Source organism: Notamacropus eugenii, chromosome 1, assembly GCF_028372415.1.
Source record: "Notamacropus eugenii isolate mMacEug1 chromosome 1, mMacEug1.pri_v2, whole genome shotgun sequence".
In the NCBI taxonomy this organism is placed as follows: domain Eukaryota; kingdom Metazoa; phylum Chordata; class Mammalia; order Diprotodontia; family Macropodidae; genus Notamacropus; species Notamacropus eugenii.
The window spans coordinates 519,857,224-519,884,265 of NC_092872.1; the positions used below are offsets into that span (position 1 = coordinate 519,857,224).

General features: G+C 40.2%; 1 protein-coding gene across 2 annotated transcripts in view; it reads right to left on the minus strand.

Moving 5' to 3' along the window:
* The window catches only part of EYA2 (EYA transcriptional coactivator and phosphatase 2), a 234,710-nt gene that overhangs the window by 44,812 nt on the left and 162,856 nt on the right, over nucleotides 1–27,042 (minus strand). For both annotated transcript variants that reach the window (XM_072633655.1, XM_072633654.1), the window contains exon 9: nucleotides 25,258–25,341. In XM_072633655.1, the coding sequence (XP_072489756.1) occupies nucleotides 25,258–25,341 (84 nt within the window). The remainder of the gene's footprint in view (nucleotides 1–25,257; nucleotides 25,342–27,042) is intronic.

Genomic DNA, 27,042 nt, shown 5'->3' on the forward strand with positions numbered 1-27,042 from the left:
GCTTTGTTTAAGAAATAATTGACTGGCTATTTTGCTGGTTCAGGAACGGAAGCCTTAATTGTCACATTGCTGAGTCAAAACTTGAATCTAGGGCTTCTGACTTGCCAGTCCTGTGGCTCTTCCTGGTATATTATGTTGTTCCAGTGACCATTTAAAACAAAGAATCCAATTTAAGATGAAAGAAATCTATCTAAAGCACGGAATATGATAGAAGCAAACCAACACACAAATGCTATGCTTCTAATTCCTTTGGGAAAAAATCAGCTAAAACCTTTGTCTTATTTAACATGGGAGTTCCACCTCTGAGGTTTCTGATGCTACATTTTATTTGAGACTTTTCCTCAAAAAAGGAACAGGCAGGGAAAGTGATTTTCCCTTGAACTGTAAAATTAGAGAATCTCACAGTTGGAAAGAACCTGAAGCTGACCAAGAATCTCTTCTGTAAGATCCTTTAAAAGTGGATACACAGTTTCTGCTGACTTCCTGCCAGTAATGGGGACTTTCACTATTCTTTATTGAGTAGTTCTGAATGTTAGTTTCTTTATATGGTACCCAAATCTGCTTTTCATCAGTTTCTATACGTAGTTCCTAATTCTGCCCTCCAGGTCCAAGAGCAGTAGATCTAATCTCTCTGTTCTGTGACAACCATTCAAATATCTCAGGTATAATCATGTACTCTCTTTCATGTTCCAGGCAAAAGATCCCTAGCTCCTACAACGGATCCATTTATGCCATGGCTGAGTCCCTTGTCAATCGGGTTCTTCAAGGTCTAGTTCCAAGAAGTTTTCCTTAATTCCTCTGGCCCTCAGAAATCTTTCCATTATGAATTTCCACAATGCTCACAGGCAACACTACAAAACTTAGCACTTGGCTCCCTCCCTTTCAAACCCCATCTGGAATTGAGCATGCACAGGCATTGTTTCCAGTCTGTTATATAAAAGAGGGAAACTTTTGATTGGCAGCTGAACTGGAACCAGGCATGTATCTAAAAGGTACTAATTAGCGAAGATTCTTCCTCTTTCCTGCCTGGTAGTTTTTGAGTGAGTTTGAAAGGACTGCTGTAAGCCTTTGGTGGGGAGAGAGATCTTAGCCTTTAGCTGCCATCCCTTGGCCCGGAAGTAGATAGTCCTGCTATTGCTTTTCTCTTATGTCTATTCCCCTTGCTTTTAGGTGCAAGAAGTATTGGAGATAGCTATGCCCTTGTGAGTTTTAAGGAGTTGGAATAACAAGTGGCAGCATTTTGGGAGTTGGAGTCCCTGCTGGGATTTGTGGAGGCTGAACCCAGGTGAGATAGCAGCTGAGGCCTTGAAGAATGAACTGTTTGATCCAACCCAGCTATAACAAAGGAACAGATTCACACAGTGGCTGCATTTGGATGTTAATTTGATGAGGGGAATGCTCTGAGTATGAGCCCACTCTTCTAGGGATTGTGATAGATGGGAGAGTGTGACCTCCTTCTCTCTACTCCCCATTCTTGGTTCTGTGGAAAAAGCTTTAGAAATTCTGGTCTTGAAATACTTTAGAACTAAATATTCCTTTGTAAAAGATAATTGATGTTAATTGGTTAAATGAAACTGGAGTGTTAATCACTGGAGAGAACACATCAGAAGAAGGTCCAAGCCCATAACTTTGGAGAAAGATGCTTAGTCAAGGGATACCCTTGGAACTGAGGAAGACAACTGCCTTGTTTTAGGAACCTGATTCAACATTATGAAGGCATAAAGACCCTCAGGATTACATATGTAAAAGAGGGGAGGGGGAAAGGGTTGATCAAGGGTGGGATAACTAGGACTTTAAGTTAAGAATGGTTTTTACATGAAAAAAAACCCCTTCACTAAAAATGTAAAAAAAACAAACAAAACCCAACGCTCTTTGTATACAGGCAGAAGCAGCCTTTGTTGACCCCTGAATTGCTTGATCTGAGATTCCTTCTAGCTCTAGATAAAACAACTGCATATCATATAATACCTTTGGTCATTTGAGTCAGTTTAATTATGAGAGAATCTATCTATACTAGTGCTATGTAGAAATCAGTTCCAGATATGTTTTAAGCTTCCCTTTATTACAAATCACTCTATTCCTTGTCATTAATTTCTTTTCAAAATGCATTCCCATCACATATACGGTTCATTCCTCCCATTCCCAACTGAATGCTAAAATGCATTTAAGTAATTTCTTTTCCATGCACTGTAAGTAAAACTGAAAGAAATAAAGAACATGATGGGGTGTGGTCTGCGAGTGAGGAAACAATGTTTGGAAATAGCGTGCATTTTAAGCTAATGGGGACATATGCCTTGTACTACTCAAAATAAACAGTGCATTGCACCAGAATGGCTGATACAAAATGAGATCTGTCTGCAGACTCTTTAATACCATTCCTTGTTTTATGCATGCTCTAAAACTTAAGATGATAGCTTGGAAGTGAGAAAAATAATAATAATGTTGACAATAGCTAACATTTATACATAGTGCACCTCGGTGTGTAAAGCTCCCATCACATGCATTATCTCATTTAATCCTCAGCCTGTGAGGTAAGTCTTATTTCATCTTTGGAAGGCTCAAGGCACAGTCTCTCCTCTTGTCCTTCCAGGCCTATTTTACTTCCTCTTCAGGAATAATGGGGATTTTCTGCATGGTGATTCTTTGGAGTTCTGCCTTCTATTTGGAATGCACAGTGATCATCCTTTTGGTCCATTTGTTAGTCATTCAGCAAACATTTAGTAAGTGCTCACTACGTGGAAGGCGATGCAATGTGAGGGAATACTGAGCTCTTTCTAATTTGCTTCTCAGCCTCATTTTCATCTGCCTTGAAGGACACCAATGTTTTTTCCTTCCTTTTTCTCATTAGGTTGCTTTGGAACAGAAACCATATTGCCTGACTAAATAGGGATGTACAGCAAAGAATACCAGGTTTAGGAGTCAGAAGCTTTGGCTAGTTCCTTTCCCTCTCTGAGCCTCCCAACCTCCCTCCCTTCTTCCTTCCCTCCCTTTCATGTTTCCTTCCTTCCTTCCTTCCCTCCTTCCTTCCTCCCTCCCTCCCTCTGGACTCAGTGCCTTGCCCAGGGTCATACAGCTAGTAAGTCTCCGAGGCTGGATTTGAACCCAGATCCTCCTGACTCCAAGGCTGGAGCTCTATCCACTGTGTAACGGAGCTGCCTCTGAACCTTAGTTTCAACCTCTGTAAAATGGGGGTAGGGATTAGGCCAGGTTATCTCAAAGTTTCCCCCCACCTCATGCTCTGACATCCAATATTCTAAGACCTCAAAGAAACATAGATTTAGAGCTTAGAAGTCTATTAAGCCTTCTTTTTCTTTTTTTCCTTTTTTATCATATTAAACATTTTTATTTAAAGCTTACTCTGGTGAACTAGGTTTAGGATCCCTACTGTCTGTTATTTTGACGGTTAGTTAGCCAAGACCTGATTCTTAAAGCAAAAGCAATTTGAAGACAACCCCTCCCCCCAACATAATTAATTTGTTGTTCAGTCATGTTTAATTCTTTGTGACCTTATTTGGGATTTGTTGGCAAAGATGCTGGAGTGGTTTGCCATTTCCTTCTCCAGCTTATTTTACAGATGAGAAAACTGAGGCAAACAGGATTAAGTTACTTGCCCAGGGTCACATAGCTAGTAAATGTCTGAGGCCAGATTTGAACTCAGAAAGATGAGTCTTCCTATTTCCAGGACTGGCATTCAATCTACTGTGTCAACACTCTCTGTCTCTCTCTGTCTCTCCTTTCTCTTCTCTCTCCCCACCCCCTCTCTCCATAGGGAATGGAGACAAATGAACTTGCCATTGCCTAAAATTTAGTGGACAAGTCCTCATCCTATGATAAAATATCTGTCTTTCAAATGCTATACTGCGAATGTGGGTTTTTAGGTTCATACTTAAATCACTCGTAATCTCTTCAAGATCTGGGCCCTCTAAGCTTTTCAACCTAGTATTCAAGGCCCTCTATAAATTAGCACTAATGAACCTTTCCAGCCTTTCCCATACTCTGGTCCGGCTCAACCTGACTACTTCGAACCACAGGATGGAGAGTTAAAAGAGCCTTTATAGGACAACTGTTCCAGCCCCTCCATTTTATACAGGAAGCAGCTGAACACCAGAGCAGTGAAACGATTTGTCCAAGATCACCTAGGCCGCAAATAGATGGCATTTGAACCCAGTTTCTCTGATACCAAATGAAGTGAATGTACACTCTACACCACCACTTTGCCAGACAGCTCTAGAACTGGACATCTTTCTGGACTCTACAGATTTCCCTTTTTCTGAAAAGCCCAGTTTCCCTTTTTGCCTACTGAAATTCTACTCATACAAAAACTGATCTCAGATACTGCTTGTTCCGTGAAAGCTTTTGTGATAATCACAAGTTCATCGTGCTTCACAGGCTGTCTAGTCAACCGCCCCTTGTTATACAGATAAAGAAACCAGAGTTTAAATACCTTACCCAAGGCCACAGAAGTTAAAGCTTTAGAGGAAAGATTTGAATCTAGTCTTTAGACAGAAATGATCTCTGGCTCATAAAGTCATTTTTTGGTTTTCTAATAGGACTCTCTGGTCTTCTTGTTGTCAACATGATTTATTCTTCCTACCAGATTATAATTTCATAGATTTCTGTGTTCACTTTAATGCTGAATAATGCCTTCCAGGTAGTCAATAAATACTTTAACTGCATGAATTATAGTGGAAAATGCTGGATTTGGAGTCAGAGAACCTGGGCTTTGATACTCACTACTTGCCTGCCTTTGGGCAAGTCATTTGACCTCTACAAAATGAATGAATGTATATGGGAATTAATTAAGAAATTGGACAGTCACTTGCTGGGGATATGTTAGGATTTAGTCAAGGGGATAGAGGGTCTATGAACTTAAATTTTTTTGCTCACTATTTCTCAATAATTGGTTTTCTTTGTAATACTATATATTTTATTTTATGCATTTAAAAACGTTACTCTGAGAAAGTTCATAGGTTTACCATAATGCCAAAGGGGCCCATGAAACACGAAAGATTAAGAACCTCGGGCTTAGATGATCTCGATGGCCCCTTTCACGTCCAAAACTGCTATTCTCTAATTTGTGGCAGCAATGCCACTCCCTCCCCCCATCAGATTGCTCTTCCAATTCAGCAAAGAGTCTCTAAGACTCTAGGGAAGACTGTATTTAGAGATAATTCCCACTTCATTGAAGCCTTCCAAACTTATAGGAGTTACCTACTTATTTAAGGTTAATTGCTTAGCTTGCTGAGGAATAATTACTGGGGGCTCTGGTATGTATGGGTCTAATGCAAAAAGCAACAGAGAACAACTGAGTCCAAGGAATCCGCTCCCAACACTCTGGCCCCTCTCCCCCTCCTCCTCCCGGGGGCTGAGACTCCTTTTTCACTAAACAAAAGCTAAGGCAGTCCATTTGGACTTTTTTTTTTTTACTAGAAAGGCTTCAAATTTCCAGCTTTGCCACTTCATTGCTGCCTATAAGCGTCACACTCTCCACTTGACTGGGTCTTCACAGATGCCAGCTGCTACCCGATGGCAAGTTGAAAGGGAGAAGAAGAGACAGACGGTTCCCCTTGGCAGCCTCTCAACCCCCAATCACTTTCCCCCATCTCTGGGTCTGGACTGCTAAGAGTTCCAAAGTCTCTGCCTTTCAGGGACGCTGTTGGGACTTGCAGACTTTGAAGCAAAGGACAGAGCTGACTACCCTTGAGATGTTTAACAAATAAAGACAGCCTGCATTTGTCTCCTTCTTTCTTCTATGTCAATTACCTTGACATTCAAAACCCAAGGACAATGTGTTTCTACACCTCTTCTGAATTGAGATTTTAAAAAAGTAAATATACACACACATAAAACCCCTCACCATTCAAACTAATAAAATCTTTAAAAATCACTGCCAAGTAGCTGTTTACAGGCTGAACAAATAATTACTCTGCCACAAAGAAGAAAGTATTAATTAAAGCTATTCATTAAATCAACCTCCTATTCTATGGGGTTTATCTATTGGAAGTGTCAGCCAGAGGTTAGAGACGGATTAACACACAAGGGAGGGTTTTGCCAGAGAAATCTCCTCCTTGTGGTTTGCTCTTAGTAATAAAGTTGTCATTAAAAGAAAGAATTTAATGGTTTTAATTGGGTTTAATTACTTGGAAACTCCTGGAAAACAGATCAGTTTGTTAAAAAAAAAAAAGGAGGGGGGTATGTAAAGGAAGACAAGAAAATGAAGGCTGTAAGGAAAAAACTCTGGAGCCACATGTTCTAACAGCAAAGTTCTGAAACATTCATTCTTCTGAAGTTTCACATATTAAAGGGAATGTGAAGGCTGAAAATCACTTCCTAGCTTAGGACAGTATAAATAATGATGATTCAAAGTCAAAGCAAATTGATCCCCTTGTACCTACCAATAGATCTGCTGGCTAACACCATAGTAAATCCTTCTCTCACCACCAACTGGCTAAAGCAGTCAGGCTGACTACAAATCTAAAAATCAGATGAGAATCAAAGGAAAAAGCTAGAGATATTTGAGGTCTTTTTCCTTTTGATGTTTTATGCAACTGACCTGTCTCCTAAATTTCCAATCCGTTTCTGAAATTTCTTCCAGCTGGGAGAACTGTAAAGCATTTTACTGTGACACACACTCAGGGCAAAAAAAATTTTTTTTTAAAGGAACTACTATTGAATGAATATAATTTCAATGCCTAAGGTACAGTGAAAGAGTGAAGAAGAAAAAAAAGGAAAAAGAAAACAGACCCTGGGGATGAAGTGGTTGGGCTAGATATTCTCAAAGGGCTTTTCTATCTTTAACTTTCTGTATTATGTGTTCTAAAAGTTCATCCACTTCTAACACTGTATAGTCAAAGATTTTTTTGTAGAAGATATCCTATGTTGTACATAGCAGACCTCTAATTCTGAAACTGATTCTAAGACCAATGACTTTATAAAGGAAGCCAAGTAGAACCCTTGTCTGATTTTTATTATGGTCAAGCTCTTCTACTGAATCTACTATGACTAGCCACCACCACTGACATTTTAAATAGGGATTTAAAGTTAGCAAAGTCCTTTATATAAATCATCTCCTTTGAGCCTCATGAGACAAAATCCTAAGTTTCCTGACTGTTGAGGGAACTACCCACCATGCCCCAGTCACCCAGGCTGTCAAGCCCTGTGTCATCCTCAATGGTTCCCTTTTACTGTCTCCGCATATTCCATCAGTTGCCAAGTCCTGTTGATGCTACCTTCAGAGCACCTATACTATATGCCACTCTTTCCTCTGACACCACTACTACCACAGGCCCTAATCACTTTGTCCCTGGATTACAGCAGTAGTTTTCTGGTTCATCCTCTTGGCCTCACACCTCTTCCTACTCTAGCTCATCCTCTTAACTGTCCTAAGTAACAGACCTGACCATATCAACTTTCATTAGTCAATGTCACCCTACTCCCTTTCAACAAACTCCAGGAGCCAGTTCCCTCTTACCCCCAAGAACAAATATAAAACTCTCTGTTTGGCTTTTAAAGCCCTTCATAACCAGGCCCTTTCCTACTTTTTCAGCCTTCTTACACTTTATTCTTTTCCATATATTCTGTACTCTAATGACATTGGCCTCCTCAATGCTCCTCAAACAAGATACTCTATCCTCTGACTGCATTTTCACTGGCTTTCCTTCATGCTTGCAATCCTCTCCCTTCTCGTCTCTGCCTCCTGGCTTCCTTCAAGTTTCAGCTAAAAATTCTCCTTTCTGCAAAAAGCCTTTCTCAATCCACCTTAATGCCAGCTAGTGCCTCCTTGTTAAGACCATTGCCAATTTGTTCTGTATAGTTCTTGTTTAAGTCACTTGCATGTTGTCTCCTCCTCTTGAGAAGTGAGGTTGTGTTTTTTTTCTTTGTAACTCTAGTCCTTAGTTGACTGCCTGACACTTAATAAATGCTTGTTGACTTGACTTAACTTTGTGAGGTACTGCTGTATTCATTTTACAAATAAGGAATCTAAGACTCAGAGAAGTTAAGAAGTCCCTTGCCCCTGGACACACAGTTAGTAATTATCAGAGGCAGCATGTGAATCTAAGTCTTCCTGATCCCAAGTCTAGCAATCTACCCAGCATGCCCCACTGTCCCACATGTTCTCAGTATTTTTCTAAAGAAAACAAAAAACAGCAATGTCAGATAAACTAATGATTTTTGCTCATGGTTAGGAAACAAGGCCTTTGGTGTCAAGTCATCCTTCAGTATCATTTAAGATTAGAGAGAACTATTTTATAAACATTTTGACTTGATGCATCTTTTTGAAAAAGAATAAGGAGAGTTTTATTGCTGCCTCAAAGGAGAAATGCAAAGACAAAGAGCAGAATAGAAAACAAGAATATTGTTTTTTTCCACAACAGAAGGAAGTATTTCCCTATTAAATGAATCTTGCAGCTTAATAGGATGCAGTGAGACACCATGGCAATCTGCTGACCACTCCCCTACTGCTGTACCCTCCCCACACTTTCCTCATCTTGCTCTAAGAATCATCACCTAATCATCAATATTGCCCTGGTGACTAGAAAGGGCATGCCATCAACTTCCTAAGAGCTCCATGGACCATCCAGTTGACTTCCAGTACTTTCTCCCTAATAGACCACCGCCTCCCCTATATGAGAGCTCCTTGAAGAGATGAACTGTCTGGTCTTTGTATTTCTATCTCCAGTGCTTAGCACATAGTAAGCAATCAGTGGAAGTATCAAAGAGATGCATTTAGGCTTGACATCAGGAAAAACTTGCTAACAATCCTAGCTGTTTCACAGTGGCATGGGCTATGCCCAGATGTGGTAGGTTTCTCCTCCTTGGAAGTCTTCAAGAAGAGGCTGGCTCTCTATTTGCTATAACGGGGATTTCTTTTGGGTAAGTATTGTACTAGATGTCTGCCAGGTCTCTTTCAGCTCTAAATTCTGTGATTCTATAATGGTGTTTCCCTACCAGGAGTTCCCTATGCTGATTAAAAAAATCCAATTATTAAAGTAGAGGCTTTAGATATGAAGATGAAAAAGTTACACAGTTATTGCTATGAAAGAGCTTGCATTTCATTCCATGAATACTGGACTCTTCACCAGGAGTAGCAGCATCCAGCATTTCCTGGGTGCCTCCCACCTGTAGCTTATGGTGTTCCGTGTTGGTGGTACAAACATATGGTCTCTGCTTTGAGTGCCTTCCAATCTTGTTTAGGAAGAAGTAACTAGCACAAAGCCATCCTCACTATGCGCCAAATGGAACAAATAATAATGATATGGGGATAAGGATCAGACCCGTAATTTCACTGCTACAAGATAAGGAAACTCTCTACCAATGCCAGGTGGTCCTTCTTCCACAACTCATAGTCTTAGATGACTGCTTGGAGCACTGAAGGGTTAAGTGACTTGTCTAGGGTCACAAGGCTTCTATGAGTCAGAGATGGGACTAGAATTCAGGTCTTTCTGGCTTGAAAGATAGCTCTATCTATTATGCCATGTCCCCTTTCTAAGGAAAATGATAATGATCAAGTATAAAAATATTTTATACAAGGTACAAAATATGTCTTTAAGTAGAAAAGAGTTCTGTAGCAGGACAGTGACTTGTGCCAGGACTATTGTTACCTGAATTCCACAGAAAAATGTGAAAAGAAGATGATTAGTAATAATCTGACATTTCCAGAATGCTTTAGGTTTGTAAAGTACTTTCCACACACTATCTGGAACCTCACAAAAATTCCATGACGTGTACTATTCCCAGCTGACAAATGAAGAGAATGAGGTTCTAAGAAGATAAGTTACCGCTTACTGGCACACAGTTGGTAAGCAGAGGGCAGGATCTGATGAACCCCAGGTCTTTATAAGTCCAGAATTCTATTCATTTTATTACTAGCATTCTCAATATGCACTTGACAAGTTTGGAAGAAGAAAGATCACTGAATTCTGCTGCAACCAAGGAAGAATTTAGATGGGTATTAAAGAAAATAGTGGAAAAGAGAACAGAGGACAATCCAAGTGTGGGGAATGCTGAGATCAAAACTGTGATGGTAGGAATAGGAATGGTGTATTTGGAGACTGAGATCAGTGTCGATGAAACACAGGATTCATATAAAGAAGTGAAGGGATCTAAAATAAGAGCTTTCTGATAGGGGACAGATTAAAAATGAACATGGATTTCAGGACAAGGGGTTGGGTTTTTTTCAGGGAGGGGCAATGTGGAAATATGGAAGGCTTTGAATCAAAGAAATTTCATGATCCATATCATGTTTTAGGAAGATGTCTCTGATAAAATGTACAAGGCAGATAGGAGAGCTAGAGACAGGAGGATCAGTTAAGATATTATTGAAATAGTCTAAGCACAAGGCAATGAGGGACTATGTTAGAGTGGAAGGTAAAGGGAGGGATGCACTGGAGAGTGTTGCAGCATTCCAGCTTCACAGATCTTAGATAAGACACTCTCACTCTCATTCAACCAAATCTATGCCATTTACCCAACTCAGCTCACACTAGCTTGAACTCACAATCTGCTTACCTGATTACAGTACAGATCAGGGAGGTCTGGAACTTCAGTTTAATGACGGAAGAAATTTACTCATGAGGAAACTGAGACCCTGGGAACCTTGTTCAAGGTTGCACAGATCAAGGAGTAGCCTTGGTTCTGGAAAAATAGTTTCGGATTCAATGTTTCTTCCCCCACTACACCAGATGAGGAAAGAAAGGTTGCAACAAGTTTGCTTCTTTCCCAAAGATACTTTTGGGAATGATATCTTACTTTAAGGTCAAATCTCAGATGCTTTCTGACCTAGGCTACTGGTTAGAAATTTAGAAACAAGGGATAGGTAAGAGAAGCTCCTTGAAGATCTCAGATTTTGCACTGAAAATGGGATGAAAGTTCCTAAGTCAGACAGGAAATGCCAGGGGGGACAAAACATTTCCTCTGTCAACATCAGACCTTGAAGCAGATCTGCTCCCATCCTCCTGCCATTAAGTAGTCAGACTGTGATACCATAACCACCCAAGCTTCATGGGAATTCAAAACATCTTTGGGTAAAATCAAGAAATCTATTGTTCAAAAATAACTACCGTAAAAAAAAGTGCAGGCAGGGAATGAGGGGGAGTGACAGGATGAGCGACAGCTTCTAAACCTGCTATTTAGGTGCAATGGGAAATTATTTCAATTATTTAGGAATGCAAGTTGTAGTTGATTTTTTTAAAATGATCATCATTATGACTGGCAAGCCCTATATTTACAGAACACAAAAGGGTTCCTAGCTCCACTAAAGGGCCAATTTGTTGCAGGATTTTGATGGGAGATTAAAAATCACTTTTATTAATCTTTAGAGGCCTTCTGACATTAATTGAAAGCTACAGAGTGGAGGAAAAACTTGGCAAAGGAAGACCAGGATTCCAATTGGCATTTGTTAAATTTGTGAGAGGATAATTAGTAGTGATCTGGAGTTTTAGGATTAAATACTCCCTCCCTCCAATCTACTGCAATAAGAAATAGCGCGGTTTCCTAAGTGAGCTTTATATCCCCTTTCCAAAACTAAAGGGACTGAGGAGACCTGCCCTGAAAACAATAAAATGACAAGAAGGGCCACTTTCCGCCAACTTAAAGGGCTTCAAAGATGCTCTTTAAGCAAACTCTTAATGTGCACCTGAGTGTGATGATCCAAAAACCATTTCCAAAATTTATTTTATGTTGGAAATAATCCTTTAATACTTCTAAATGCCAGGCATATGCACTCTGCTTGGAGAGCTCTTGGCTCACCTCAGCTCTACTAAAAGAGATTAAAGCTATAAAAGCTTCCCCAATGTATCTCCTCAACCTACCTGGGAGTCTTTTAGGGCTAGTCTCTCTTTCAGCAAATTTCTCTTCTTCTTACCCCCCCAAAAACAAAACCCAAAAACAAACAAACAAAAACAAACGCAGATGTCTGCTTTCTGAACACTCGCTGGAGAGAATAAATGACCAACCTTACTGACCATGTTCTCTCTTCATTCCCACAAGAAAATAAGCATCAATATAGGGGCCCGATTAAAGGATCCTTTCTTTTATTAGGGAAGTGGACAAACCTTTTTATTTAGCCCAAATGAGAGAGTATGAGAAAGGTTTAAGTCCCAGGTTTAACCCCCACTGGGTAAAAAAAAAATCTCCAACTTCCTCAGAAAATCCTTTCCAAATTGTATTCATCTTGACTTAATCCACATCTACTGAGTGAATTAGGCAGTATTTATTTTGAAAATCTATTTTATAGAGTTCCAAGGACTCTGTTTTCCTTAGGAAGGCTCATTCTACATTTCAGAGCTGGATGCCGCAAGAAGGTCTCAGACCAGGCCTCTGAAGGCCTTTAAAGTCCCAAGGTGCCCAGCACACATGACTAACAAAATGTAAATAAACACAGCTGAGCCAGAAAGAAATTGGAAGGTTTTCTCATTAAAGAAATAAAATAAACAGATGTCCTTAAGCACTTTGGCTCGTGTGTGTCAAAGGAATGGAAAACTCTTAGATGTCTGAATGGCAAGAATGATATAGAGCCACATCTCAGGCTGAAAAAGGGGGAAAAAAGGGTCTGTGGCACTTTGAATTAACTAATAGTCCTCAAGGGAGCGCACTTGTGATTTGAACCTTAGCAACTTCTACAAATAGTTTTTAACTGCAGGGTAATAAAATGGGGTTTTATTCCTTCTCAGTTTGTAAAGTACTAAAGGACAGGCTAAGCCATTAGGAGTATGAATCACCACTGGACCTGATTGAATCCTGATGGCATGTTTTTGGGTGCTGGATTAAGGAATCAGAGTAGAACTTGGATAATACACCCATCAGGCAATGGGGGAGGAATGCAGTGAGGGCAGAGTGACCCAGCAGTTCATAGCAAAGGTGCACTAGCCAAGCTCTCTCTTACCAGAACCTGTCTTGTATCCAAATTTGCAGGCACAGCTCCTGAGAAAAGACAAATTGAGTAAATTTCTCAAATTCCAAACCCAGCTTACTTATTATGCAGCTTGGGCAGTGACTGGCCATTTCCATTCCTGTAACAAACATAGAGCCAAGGAAAGGAAGGTATAAATTTAGACCTGGGAATACCCCATCCTTTCCTACAAAGGAACTAGCTGATAGTCTGGAATACTTACTGTGTCAGCAGGGCTGTGCGGTGGGCGTACTACCTATAAAAGCTTTCTTTGGACTCAGTTTTCTCATCTGTAAAATGAGGAGGTTGGACTGGGCACAGTAGGTGATATAAATAATGACTTGTATATATCCTTAATAAATGTTTATTGGTTCACCGAAACAATGTATAAAAAAGGGTCCTACTTTGGAGAAACTGTCTAGTTTGAGAGAAAGGCACATATAAAAAAAGGTAGCAATATGGCAGCCAGTGCTAGGAGCTACATGGATGGTCCAGACGGTAAGAGCTACAGAACTTCATGGGAGGCGGAGATCACTGTGGTCTGGTGTGATTAGGGAGGGATTCCTGGAGGTGGCTAGGTCTTGAAGGAAACATAAGATTTAGACATACATGGAAGAATGAAGAGAACACTCTAGGTGAGAGACTGACCTATGTAAAAGTCATGATGGGAACAACGAGTAGACCAGTCTGATTAGAGTAGGTGGCTCGTACAAGGGAAAAGAAGAGGAATGAAGACCGAAGAAACAAAAGGAGGAGAGTGAGGCTGGAAAATCTGGATCATTCTAAAATGCTTCTTTGTTAATGGAAAAGTAAAGGTAGGGGGAGTGGATGATTCACAAATCATTTATATTTGACTCTTAATTAATGTAAGAATTTTCCCTCAACGGAAGAACATTTCTAATGCTTTTGCTTAGGCTGGTCCTAAAAACTTATCTGCAAATGAGGCACTCATCACAGTCTCCTGCATAAAGCAGGTATTCCACATGGAAAATCTGTCATTTATATTAACAAAGATAACATTTCTTTTGTGAATAACAAATGACTTTGTCTGAATAAGCTTTGAGACTGAGCTTTTGCCACATGTAATTCACAAAATGAATTACAGGAAAATCAAAAGGTGATTGTAGGGAGTAAAATAGAGGAGGTGATAAATCAACTCAGTGCCTACATGATTAAACTTATATCTGAGTAGGACAGAAAGTCCACTGTATTGGATCACCAACCTTCTTGAGAGAAGATCTACTCTCCATTTTTCCAAAAGTCTTAAGATGGCAGTGGTTGTGGTGCTGGTAGTAGTGGTAGTAGTAGTAGCAGTAGCAGTAGTAGTAGTAGTAGTGTAGTGGTAGTGGTGGCAGTCCTGATGGTGACGGCTGCTATCTGCTGGTCTTGGGAAGAAGAATGAGACACCAGAAGACCCTCTCTCCCCAAAGTGGACCAACCCATGATATCTCAGATTACCTTTCTACCCCTGGTCTAGCAGCCTTCATATGTTAGTAAAGAAAGCTTCCATTCCTATAACCTCTGACTAGAAAGTCTCCCTCCTTCCTTCTGAGAAGCCATCATGCTCTCTTTGAACCCAGATAAACTCATGATGCCTTGGCACTCCCCTCCACCTTGCTCTTCCATTCTGGTGCCCCCTCCTCCTTTTGGCTCTCTTTTATGTATTGTCTTCCTCCAATAAAATTTAACGTCTTGCAGGCAGGGACTGTCTTTCTTTTTTACTTGATTTGTGTTTTAGGACTTAACACAGTTCCTTGCACACTACAACTGCTTAATAAATGTTATATTTACTTATCTACTAGAAATACTTCTGAGCTTCCAAGAAGGGGATGTATAAACCAATCCTGAGATTAGCCAGACTGGGCTTTCTAGATCAACGGGCTGATCTTGACTAATGGGTCAGAAAGGCCTGATCTGCTAGAAAAATCATTGGCTGGAAATTGGGAAATGTAACTTTGCGTCTCAGGTATGTCATTGACTGGAAGCAGTAACTGACATAATGGAAAGATTTGGAACTCAGGTTTCAAATCTTGACTCGGCCCTTTACTAATTGCATGACTTCAGACAGACCATTTGATCTCCCTGGGTCTCAGTTTCCCCAGAAGTGAAATGAAAGAGGTGACCTCTAACATTTCTTCTAGTTCTAAAGCTGCAATTCTAGGACAAAAACACTTTTCCTGTTTCATCTATGATGCCTTATTGTCAATTATGACAAGAATAACAACATTTTAAATTCAGAAGGATTTTAGATTTTAATTAGATTTTAAATTAAATCTAATTTAAACTTCCTACTCTATAGATAAGGCGATTGAGATCCAGAAAAGTGAAGTCATTTGCCCAGGGACACATGGCAGAACTCAGACAAGGATCTAGCTATGACTCCCAAACTCCTATATGAAAAATTTAGTTTGAGGGGAAGGAGATTCAATGCTAGGAGAAGAAACACTCAAATCCCTACTTGGGACTAACTTAACCTCTACTCTCCTCCAAAGTCATTAACTAGATCTAGTGGAAGAACTAGCTGATAGTTTTCTAACAAAAGTGGAACTTGAGGAATGGGTTTTATTTAAGCTTTCTGGGTTTGGGCATCCATTCTCAACTCCAGAATGGTAAGAATTCTTGAAGCCTACGGTGTTATCTACTTAGTACATCATCTTCTCCACCCTCAGCTTCCAACTTGGTGAGAAATTTTCAGAATGGCACCAATCATTAATAGTCACTGCTGTTCAAATCTTTCTCTTTGTAAGATTCCCAAATGTTGCATCTGATTTTTCTATTACCTTCCCCATGAACCTCCTGATTGCCAGAAATGTTCATTGACCTCTTCCTTATGGTCTTGGAACACGGTCATTTTTCTGAAGACAGCATTTTATATTTGGAAATTGTCTTTCAATATGGCATGTGGTGTACTGGAAAAAAGGAATGGACCAGGAGTCAAGAGCTCTGGGATCCTGTCCTGGCTCTGTCACTAATTTATGTGACCTTCCTCAGAATGACTTTTCTTGGCCTGTGTTTCCCCATACATAAAAGGAGTAGGTTAGACTAGACTCAGAAGTGTTAAACCCAGGCCCATGGGCCACATAAGGCCCACAACACTCCTGACTGCGACCTGAATAAGATCAAAATGTAATTGGGAAATATTTAACAAAAGAAATAAAAATAATAAAACACAATTACACTTTAAAGCCAAGTGAATATGTGACCCACAGCAGCCCTTAAGTATGGATTCATGGTTCCCATTTCTATTTGAGTTTGATATCACTGGAGTAAACGATCTTATTTTTTCAATATTTTAGGAGTCTATGGCTTAATCAATATTGGGCAATTTCTTCTTGCAGGTTTATGTTCGAAATTTGTTCTTTGTCAAGTTATCTTCCTTTTAATGCTTTGTTTCATCTCAACACTATTTGGTTTGTTTGTTGTCTCCCTATTGGTTTCAGTAAGTCAGGTTTACAGCTGGTCTTATCATCTCTGCTCTAGGAAGATACATAGTATGTTAGCAGGGAAAAGTAGGGAGAAACTACTTTCTATGGTTAAAGTTTGGAAATACTTAAAATGACCTAAATACGTACAAGAAAGGCCTTTAACAACAACAACGATGACAACAAAAATTTAAAAAGCAAGCAGAAAAAGCCAGATGCAAATATCATGATTCAGTGCACGAGAAACATCAAAAGCCACACTGATATCTAAAGCATAAAAAAAAGAACATGGAAAAGGCCAAGTACTTGAAATTGTCAACAGATATACAAAATCATTTCCCCCTAAAAACAAATGAAAAAGCATATATCCTGGATGGAGAGACATTTTCAAATATCTGACCTTAAACCAGACCCTTTTTGGAAGAAGTATCTGGGAACACAGATTAATATAGTCCTACCTAAGAGACAATTGTGAAAATTGGTTTTAGGCACAAATAGAAAGAAACTCCTACTTTCTCTAGATATCAGGTAATGCCTTTAATTTCAGTTATTTTTTCTACAGAATGGGGAGGACAGAATCTCCCCCTTTTCCTCATAGGGTTTCCCCTCTCTCTACTGGTAGAATCAAGCAGCTACTGCCCCACTCAGAAATGACTAAAATACTTTTAATAGAAAGTAAAGCTGAGTATTTCCCAATTAGAGGATACCCCAGTTAGCTAAGTCATAACTAGCACTGAACAAGTGGGGCTTTGCCCCAGGGTGACACGGGAGCTAAGGCAGAACTCCTCCCTGTAACAGTGACTGTCCTCAAATTTTGCCTCACAGTCTTGCTAGACCCTGTTGCCCTGTATCCATAACTGTTGGGGGGGTGGTGGTACAGGTGAGTATTTTGATACTTCAAATAATTCTCTGAAGGAAGTGGAACAATTCTTATTATCTCCATTTTACAAAGAAACAGCCTTGTTCACAGTGAGATTGAATGACCCCAGATATGTTACAGATAGGATTCCTGTTCGAGTACAGTTGATTAGGTGGCTAGTGAGGGTCTTTCCAACTATTTAGAGGCTTCAGAAGGTTAAGTGATTTGTCCAATGTCTCCCAAGTACTAAATAACTGAGCCAGGACTCTGGTTCCCAGCTCAGTTTTCTTTCTGTGATGCCATGTCCCTTTTGTGTCATATGTGACAGCAATCTAACTATAGACAGGAAAGTTTAATGAGAACTGAAGCTGAGGAAAATGTTCAGCTCAATTTAAATGAGGCATCAGAGGAAATTTTTCTTACGAGGAAAGTGAATGCAGGCAATCGATGTCAGGCCAAGAGCCCTGGTCTTGGACACAGGCAATCTGTGTTTGGGATCCAACTCTGATACTTAATAATAATTGCCCCATGGGACTTTGGGCAATTCACTTCCTTCCTTTGATTCAATACTTTCCTCTGAAAAATGGGGATAACATCACAGGGCTGTTATGTGTGGACAGAACTACAAAAAAAAGTGAGTTATCATCAGTTGTGTTAGTATCACAACTCCTTTTGGCATTCACCATATAGTGTGTTGTGTTCTTTTACTCTTCACATGCAAGTTTCATATTTCAAACTAGATTAAACTCAATGTTAAGCCTTTAATGAGCAGGGCCCAAGTCTCCTAGTATTCTGTTCTCCCACTCAACCCCCGCAACCCACAAGAGTGGCATAGACAAGCAGTGTACATTTCTATAGCACTTATCTGTTTGGAAAGTACTTCCTTTCCAGTAACTCTGTGAGGCAAAGAGGGGAACGATTCTCATTTTTACAGATGGGAAAATTAAGGCTGAGACAGGTAAGGTGATGTATTCAACCTCACACTGCTAAGTATGTGGCAGAGCTAAGAACTCCATGTCCTTCTTCCCACTGATACCATTCTGTTCCTTGTGTGAGGCAGCTAAGGGGCATGGTGGATAAAGCACTGAGCCTAGAATTAGGAAGATCTGAATTCAAATTCAGCCTCAGACATTTGTTAGCTGTGTGATCCTCGGCAAGTCATAAAACCTTTGCCTGCCTCAGTTTCCTCAACTGTAAAATAGGGATAATAATAGTACCTTACCTCCCAGGGTTGGTGTGAAGATCAAATGAGAGAACAGTAAAGTGTTTAGTATAGTGCCTAGGGCATGGTAGGTGCTTAGCAAATGATTCCTTCCTTCCTTCCACTGTCCAAAAGTCACTGAGGTGGAGACGTGGTAGAGAGACCCTGAGCCCCAGCTCTGTGGACTGAATCCTCAGCCAGGACAATAGGCTTCCAAAGATTCTCTCCAGAGTAAATAACCTGCCTCTTCAACTCCAGAGGATCCTGAAGAACAGGTTTTGAAAGTTGTCTGGCAGAGCATAGGATTTCGGCAGAGACCCAAGGAGGCTTGGCTTTCCCTGAGTATACACTAAGACCCTCCTGCTGAGAGATGAAGGGAGGAGGTTATTCTCTTCTCATTTCCTGCCTCCAAGACCCCCCTACCCCCATCCTATGTATTTATGATAATGAAGCTCCCCAAATTCATTAAGCATTAGGGGAGGGAGTTTTGCTGATATGTAAACTCAACTAAGGAATGACTTTTTAACCACAGGTGGGGGGCAGGGGCAGCCCTGTCATAACAGGCCTTGCTGGGGACTTAGCCTTCAATGTCCGGTTTTAATTTCTGAATGGTTTAGCCAACGATCCACCATGTCCCTGTAGGATGCCAGGCAGTAATAGACTCTTTGAAGATAGTACCACTGGCACCTGATCATCTTTAGCATCTCAGACCCAGAGAGCGAGTGATAGACCCCAGATTTACTCTGACAGTCGATGTCAATGAGCACATAAACTGACTTAATGGAGTCAAAGAAAAAGAAACTTTAAGGAAAACAAACCCTACTTTCGCTCCTTCCATCAATACATAGATATACATGCAGATGTAGTCTCCTGAACTAGTGTGTGGAATCAACTCGTAAGCCTTCTTACTGAAATGAGAGCCTGACACTGGGTGTGTGACATAACTGGACTGATAAGATAATGAAGGAAGTCAACGTTTGCAACTCTTTCTGGATTCACTCCCCTCCAATACTCCATAATCCTGTAACTCTGGCCTCCTTATTGCTCCTCAAACAAGACATTCCATTTCCCAAATCCATTTCTTTTCATTGACTTTTTACCATACCCAGAATGCTCTCCTTTTTCACCTCTACCCCTTGGCTTCCCCTCCTTTTTTCAAGACTCAGCTAAAATTCAACCTTCTGTAGGAAGTTTTTCTCGATCCCCCTTAACATTAGTGTCTTCCCTCTGAGATTACCTCCAGTTCACCCTGTACCTATCTTGTTTGAATGCTGCTTTTCTCATGTGGTCCAGCCCACTTGACTGTGAGTTCCACAAGGGCAGGGATTGTTTTTTGCCTCTTTGTAATGCCGGTGCTTAGCACAATGCCTGGTATATAGTAAGTACTAAATAAGTGTCTGACAAATGAAATATTATTAAACAAAGACACCTTTTACAGATGAGAAAAATAATCAGAGGTCATGAAGAGACTTCTAAGCATGGCACAAAATGTTAAGAGTAGGAAGGGACCTTAAAGGCTATCCAAATCTCACCCCTTTCCTCTTAGAATAGAAAAAAAAAATCTGAGGACCTAGAAAAGAGAAGTGATTTGCTAAGTTCAGGTGGCTAGTAAGTGACAGGACCAGGACTATAACCTGGATCCTCTGTCGTCCAATTTAGTTTTTTTTTCTGCTGTGCTCCAGCTAGGAAGAAGATACTTTTTAGAAGATGTAGGGGAATGCTGAAAATTAGATGCTTCATCGTGGTGGAAATCTTTTTCTTTTAATGGATAAATAGGACATAATAAGAGTTGTGCATAGCACCAGAGAAACATCTAGACGGAGTGGCCCTTGCTGAAGTACTTAGTGTTACAGTCAATACATTCATGATTGTACTAGTGCTTTCTACACTGACCACAGGAGGGGAGTCACCTGACAGAGCTGTAGTTTTTGGACCCCTGTGGCAGCCTGATGAAACCTAGGAACCTCTTCTCACAATGATGGTTTTAAATCCATAAAAGAAAACATATAGGATTACAAAGGAAATTATTTTGAAATAAAAATGTAATTAATCCTCCTCCCTTAAATTCACAGACCCTCTGAAATCTATCCACAGACCCTCAAGGGTCCTTGAATTCCAGGTTAAGAATCTCTGGGCTAGAGATGATAAGAGTCTCTTCTCCATGAGTTTTTTTTTTTAAATTACTGAAAATGCTATAGGATTGTAGAATATTAGAGCGGAAAAGGCATTTATCAATCATGGACACAACTCTACCTTGTATTCCCACTTTACATAGAGGGAAACTGAGGCCCAAGAGAGAAGTGACTTGTAAAAGGTCATGCAGATGGCAAGTAGCAAAACCAAGATTGAATCCCCCTACCCCATGCCCTGATTCAAAATCCAAAGCTTTTTAAATTCCTCTCTGCTACCAATATATTCTGACTTACTTGTTGAACTGAATTTAAAAAACATTACAAGAGACAGTGTGGTGTAGTAGAGAGTGGCTTAGAGTTGGGAGACCCCTTACTAGCTGTGGGGTCATGGGTAAGTACCTTTCCCATTCTGAGCCTCAGTTTTCTCATCTCTAAAATGAGGACAATATACTTGTACCTCATAGGGGTCTTTATGAGGAAAAGCATTTTGCAAACTGTATTATGGAAATACGATTTTCCATTTCCTTTCCTTAACTATCTGTAATCTCCAGGAAGACAGGGACCACATCCCATGCTGCCGAATCTTGCAGAATGGTCAATGCATATTTGCTCCTGCTAAGTCTTTTCAGTTGGGTCTGACTCTTCATGACCCCATTTGGAGTTTTCTTGGCAAAGGTACTGGACTGGTTTGCCATTTCCTTCTCCAGTTCATTTTATAGATGAGGAAACTGAGGCAAGCAGGATTAAATGACTTGCCGAGGGTCACACAGATAATATGTGTCTGAATTCATATTTGTACTCTTGAAGATGAGTCTTCCTGATTCCAAGTCAACCACTGTATCCACCGTGCTACCCAGCTGCCTGTAATGCATAGCAGGTACCTAAACCTTTCATTAGGAGACTGATGCTGATATGTAAGGCCCCTTCTTCTACAGTGCCCACTGCTCAGAGAATCACAGAATATTAGGAAGGACCTCAGAGATATATCATCTAGTTCTATAATGATAGAGAACTTGTAGCAAGTTCTTTCTAATGCCTATCATGCCTTAATCCTGCTCCAGTTTAAGACCATTCATCCTAAATTTTTAGGACACTTTTGTGTACCTAGTCACTTACAAAAGATATTTTGTAAATATACCCCACCAGCAAAAATGAGAATATGTGGAAATCACCACAGAGAGGTTGGGTGATATAAAGGATAGAAAACTTAACCTTGGAGTTGGGTAGACCTGGGTTTAAGATCCTTTGGATATATCCTAGCTGTAGGACCTGGGTAAGTCACTTATTTTTCAGTGTTACAGATAATTCACTAAGACTACTGAGATACAGACCACTGTAAAGCTCTATGAGTCAAGGATGTTTTCTCACTGAGAGTTCCTTATCAGTGAGATCCTAGGACCCAAGTTCTTCCCACAGCTTTCTGAACTCCCATCAATTTCAACCATTAATTGGTAAGCATTTATTAAGAACCTATTATATGCCAGGCACTGTTTTAGACAAAAGACAGTCCCTACTCTCAAGCATCTTACAATCTAATGGACAATAGATGGTGACCTCAATTAAATGCAGCTGCAGTTGGAAGCAACTTGGGTGTGATCTAAAAGAACCTCAAAATGATCAGACTGACATGAGACTTAGAAGACTAGAGTCCTGATCCCACCTTTGTCATTTACTAGTTGGGTGGCCTTGGGTCAGTCACTTCCCTTCCCTAGGCCTCAGTTTCTTTTTCTATAAAACTGGATGGTATCTGGTTCCCTCTAGCCCTAACATCTGTGAAGCTATGAACTGATGTTCCTTCTAACAACAGTTGACCTGGTGAACCAGAAATAGAATTCTAGGGTCATCTTGTCTATCCCCTTGGGCTGAGCTATCCTTGACACTAGGCTGCATGTAAGTGGAAGACAAACCCTTTATCCAAGTCTATGTTTACATCTCTGAATCTGGTATCTGAGATGAGACAGATGCCAGGTAGTCAGTCATCTACTCTTGAACCAATTGTTTCAAGACTCTATAGCTACCCCAGCAGTCAGGGTCACCAGCTGATCTCTCTGATCATATTATATGGACAAGTGGGCAGACTGAGTAGTCTAGACTCAAAGTAGGTCACAGTTAAGATTTCAAACAGATCATGAACTCACAGCCCAGGGATTTTGGAGATCCCCAAGGGGAGGTCTATGACCGTAATGTCAGAAATAGAGTCACAAGCACTTTTGGTCAGGAGAGCCACAAATGACCTGTAATATTAATAGAACAGGAAGATATTGCCTGCCCATTAATAGGCGTAACACATGGAGCCTGTAGTCACATGGAGCTCAGACTGGGAGGAGCTAGTCCAAGGAGAAGAGAGAGAGAAAGCAGGAGCAGAGAGTGAGAGCAGGCAGAACAGAGAGAGAGAAGCAAGCTGTGAGTGGAAAGAGGGAGGAATCTGTCTAGTGGAACTTATTTTTGTGGGGAGGCCTGACAGAAAGAAGGTTTAAGATGTCGTCGTTGCTCCCTGGATTAGTGATAAGTACCCTGTTAAATCTTACTTCCTGGTATTCTAATGATGTCCTAAATGAATATTTTGGTTTTGCCTTTGAGGAAAAGAGTTTATTATATTTTGCGAATTTATCCTGAAAATACACAAATATATTCATAGAGGCTGCTATGGATATCACATTGGTGTTACATCACCCCAAGGTCTACTCTTCATCTTTCAGGAAACTAATGAGGGAATGCAAAATAGAGTCTCATAATGGGAAAGAGTGAAAGATGGATTCAAGAATATCTCATAGTTCTCCCTCAAGCACTCAGCCCTTTTTGTAGTTCTTCATTACTTGTCACTTCAGCATGTATCTCCAATCAGAAAGCAAGCACTAATTGCCGTGAAGTTGCTTACAATGCAGTTTGGGAAAGATATATACACAGATAAAGATGACCAATGTTTCAAGGCAGATGCGGATTAATTGCCCAGTGTGTTGTAAAGACAGGAGTTCAGAGGAGGGAGGGTTTTCTATGGGGATAGCTTCATGAAGGGGGTGAGATCTAAGTCAGACTGCTCAGGGGAGAAACTGGGTGTCCAGAACATGTGGAGTATCCTGAGAATAGTAACTGTTTCATTTCTGTAGTTGTTGCTGTAGAGCCTGACATACAGTAGGTGTTTAATAAAGGCTTGATGATTAATTGCTTCTTTTCATGAGTGATTAAATATAGGAGATGGGAGACCAGAATCCATTTAGTCTAAGTCTTTAATAACGGAATGGAGGAACAGCTAGGTGACAAAAGTGGACAGAGGGCTGGCCCTGGAGTCAGGAGGACCTAAGTTCAAATCCAAGCTCAAACACTAGCTGTGTGACTGTGGGCAAGTCACTTAACCTTGTGTGCTTCAGTTTCCTCATCTGTAAAATGATCTAGAGAAGGAAATGGCAAACCATTCCAGGAACTTGGCCAAGAAAACCCCCCAATTGGTCATGAAGAGTAAGACATGACTAATTGACTAAACAAGAAGGGAATGGAGGTCCAGCAGCTTGCCAAAGGTCACTCAGTCAGTTAGTGACAGTTAGGACCAGAAATGAGGTCTCCTGGCCCCTAGGTTCCAACGATCTTTTCCATTAGGTTGTTTTCTACACTTGGCACATGGACTGTCCATCTGCTGCAGAATGCTTCGAGCTCATTGTTTTCAGTCATGTGAAACTTTCACCTGAGCAGACCACAGCTTGGAAGTGAGGGACTGGATTTCCAGGAGGCACTGGTAGACATATTAACAGAATTCCAACTCAGCAACAGATTTCTACACCACCAACACCATTTTTATATCCTTTACAACATAATGGCAGACAATAAATCTATCTTGCTAATTACACATCCAGCTTGTTAGGACCCTCGTAAAACATGTCCAGCTGCAAAAGCTATGAGATGATGTCAAATAATATTTCTGTTCTCTAAACAGAAACAGGATTATTTTCCAGTTTCTGATGAAGCTATGGTGCTCTAACCCATGTGTGGAAACAGCTGCCAAACAGGTCACCCACCTCTAATAAGACGATAACAGCATTGTCCTTCCCTCATTCCCTCCCTCCTATAAAGAAGACAGATGTTTGCTCAGCCATTATTGAGTTTAAATAAAGTCCTTGGGACTTAACTAAAAGAACCTGCCAGTGTAGGGTCTTTTTAAAATATCGGAATATATTTTACAGTATTAAATCTATTTCAATGTTTCTTCCATGATCTCCTGGGTATTCATTTTTTTTTGATGGTGTTCACCCAGATTTCTAATTGGATGTTTCTCCTGAATGAGTTGTGGATAATGCATCTTTAAAACTGTTAAGATACTGCGCAGCCAATAATGACTCCTTCTTCTTTCAAAAAAAATATAGAAAGCAAAGGAAGCACATTTGTCTGAGATTCTTTAGGTAAACAACAGACAACCAGAAAGTATGTTACGTTATTTCAAGCTAGGATAATCCCTTTTTTGGCTACAAAGTCACCGTATTTCTCCTTGGGAAAAGACAGTTAAAGAATAACAGCTCTATGTCCAATGGAGCAATAGTTGAATGACACACAAATTTTTAAAGAAAAGGAGATGGAGACAATAGCAAAGCAAAGTAATTTAATTTTCATATGTTCAAGGAAAATTCCAGAGGAGTTTTTAAAGCATTTGGTCTGACCAAACAGACAGAATCTGTCTGAGAAACTGCCATATTAGCTGCCCCCACAGTTCTCAGTGTAATTTGTCTGGACAACAACAATGTTGAAAAGAAGCTGAATAGACTTACCTTTCCATATCGAGATGCAAAAGTTCCCGTGAGTAAGGAATGAAAAATGATTATCGTCTCATCCAAGTCCCACACAAATACACGCTGTGATGAAAAAATTAAGCAAATGGAGACAAATTGGTACACATTTTCATGTTTATAGAAATTAATTCTATTGCGGGGAAAGGTACGAGTAGAATAAGTTATTGAATAACAAAACATTTAAGGTTCACAGATCATGTGTCCAGTCCCATACACTATACTTCAATACATATATATTTCAAAATATCTACAGCTCAATGGATCACAATGGCCAATCCTTAGTTCTCCAGGCTACACAACATATCTCTGTACCTTCTGTTCTCTTGATACTATAATGTTAAGCGAATTTGAAGATCTTCTCTGCCCCTTAATAGGCCCATGTGACCTGCTTCAAGCTTTGGCCCAGCCTATAGCTGAAGTCACATGGCATGGTGAAAAGAGCTTGCTGAACAGGTGGAGCAGTAAGAGAGAGTGAGGCAGAGCTGAGAGAGAGCAAGGCAGAGCTGAGGCAGAGTAGCTAGTGTGAGTGAGAGAGGGAGAAATTTTGCCTGTCTGTGGGGAGGCCTAATGGAGGAAAGGCTTGGAGATAGCCGTGCTCCCTGTGTTGACAATGTGTATAAATTTCTTTGTTACCATGGTGGAATTGGCTTTCCAGTGTTTAAATAAATGTTGTGCTTTCATCTTTGAGGAAGCAAGTTTATATTTTGTGAATTTATCCTGGAAATACGCATGCATAGCCATAGCGGCTGCTGTTGGTGTTGCATTGGCATATACAATTGGCATATACAAAAACTGGCATATACAAAGAGAAGTTCATGAGAGGAGGTTCCCAATACAACAATAAACCACCAGAAATAATTGTGGAAAAGAGTCAGTCTTTCATACATTCAGAGGATAAAGATGGCACCTCTTCTAAACTGGAAATCGGGTGGGTTTTCAAAAAATTGATATTTTGACATTTGCCATGTATGAAAAGCAAAGAACAATGTGGTACCTAGAGGGGGAAGAAGAAAAAGTCAGCACCTAGCCTTTATAGGGTTAAAACTCAGACCCATGGCATGGGGACCTAGAAGAGACTTTAGAGATCATCCAGTTAAATACATTCATTTTACAGATGAGATAGACTGAAGTCTAAAGAGGGGGAGGTGACTTGCTCAGGGGCATGCAGCAAGGTAGTGGTAGAACTGGGACTCAGAATCTAGACTTCTTAGACTTTGAATTTGAAGGAACATGAATCTCCATGGATTGATTGCAAAAGAAGCAGTCAAGCTCAACCTGACAGTAGTATGAATTTTAGAATACTAAAAAAACACCATCATCATCATTATTTTACATTTAGTATAAACTGGATTTAAAATATAGTGGAAAGAACACGAGACTTGGAGTCAGAGAACCTCGGTTTAAATCTGGAATTAGCTATTTCATCACCTGTGTCTTGAACTAGTCACTTCCCACTTTGGGGCCTTAGTGCTCTCACCATAAAACATAATAGTTAACTTAAATGGTCTGTAATATTTGTTCCAAATCTAATATTCTGTGTTTGTACTCATTTTTCCTCTCTCAAATCTCTCTTAACTCCTCCATCTTTTGCTCCTTTATGTAATTTCTTTCCTGAGAGCTATTGTCATCATTTCTTTAAATCCTCTTTACCTTCAATACACAGAATTAAATACTATCCACATCTATTCATCTGTTTTTACTAAGGCTTTCAAAAGTTCCACTTGGAAGGAACCACTGCTTTAGTCTGCAAGGTTGATCAATACC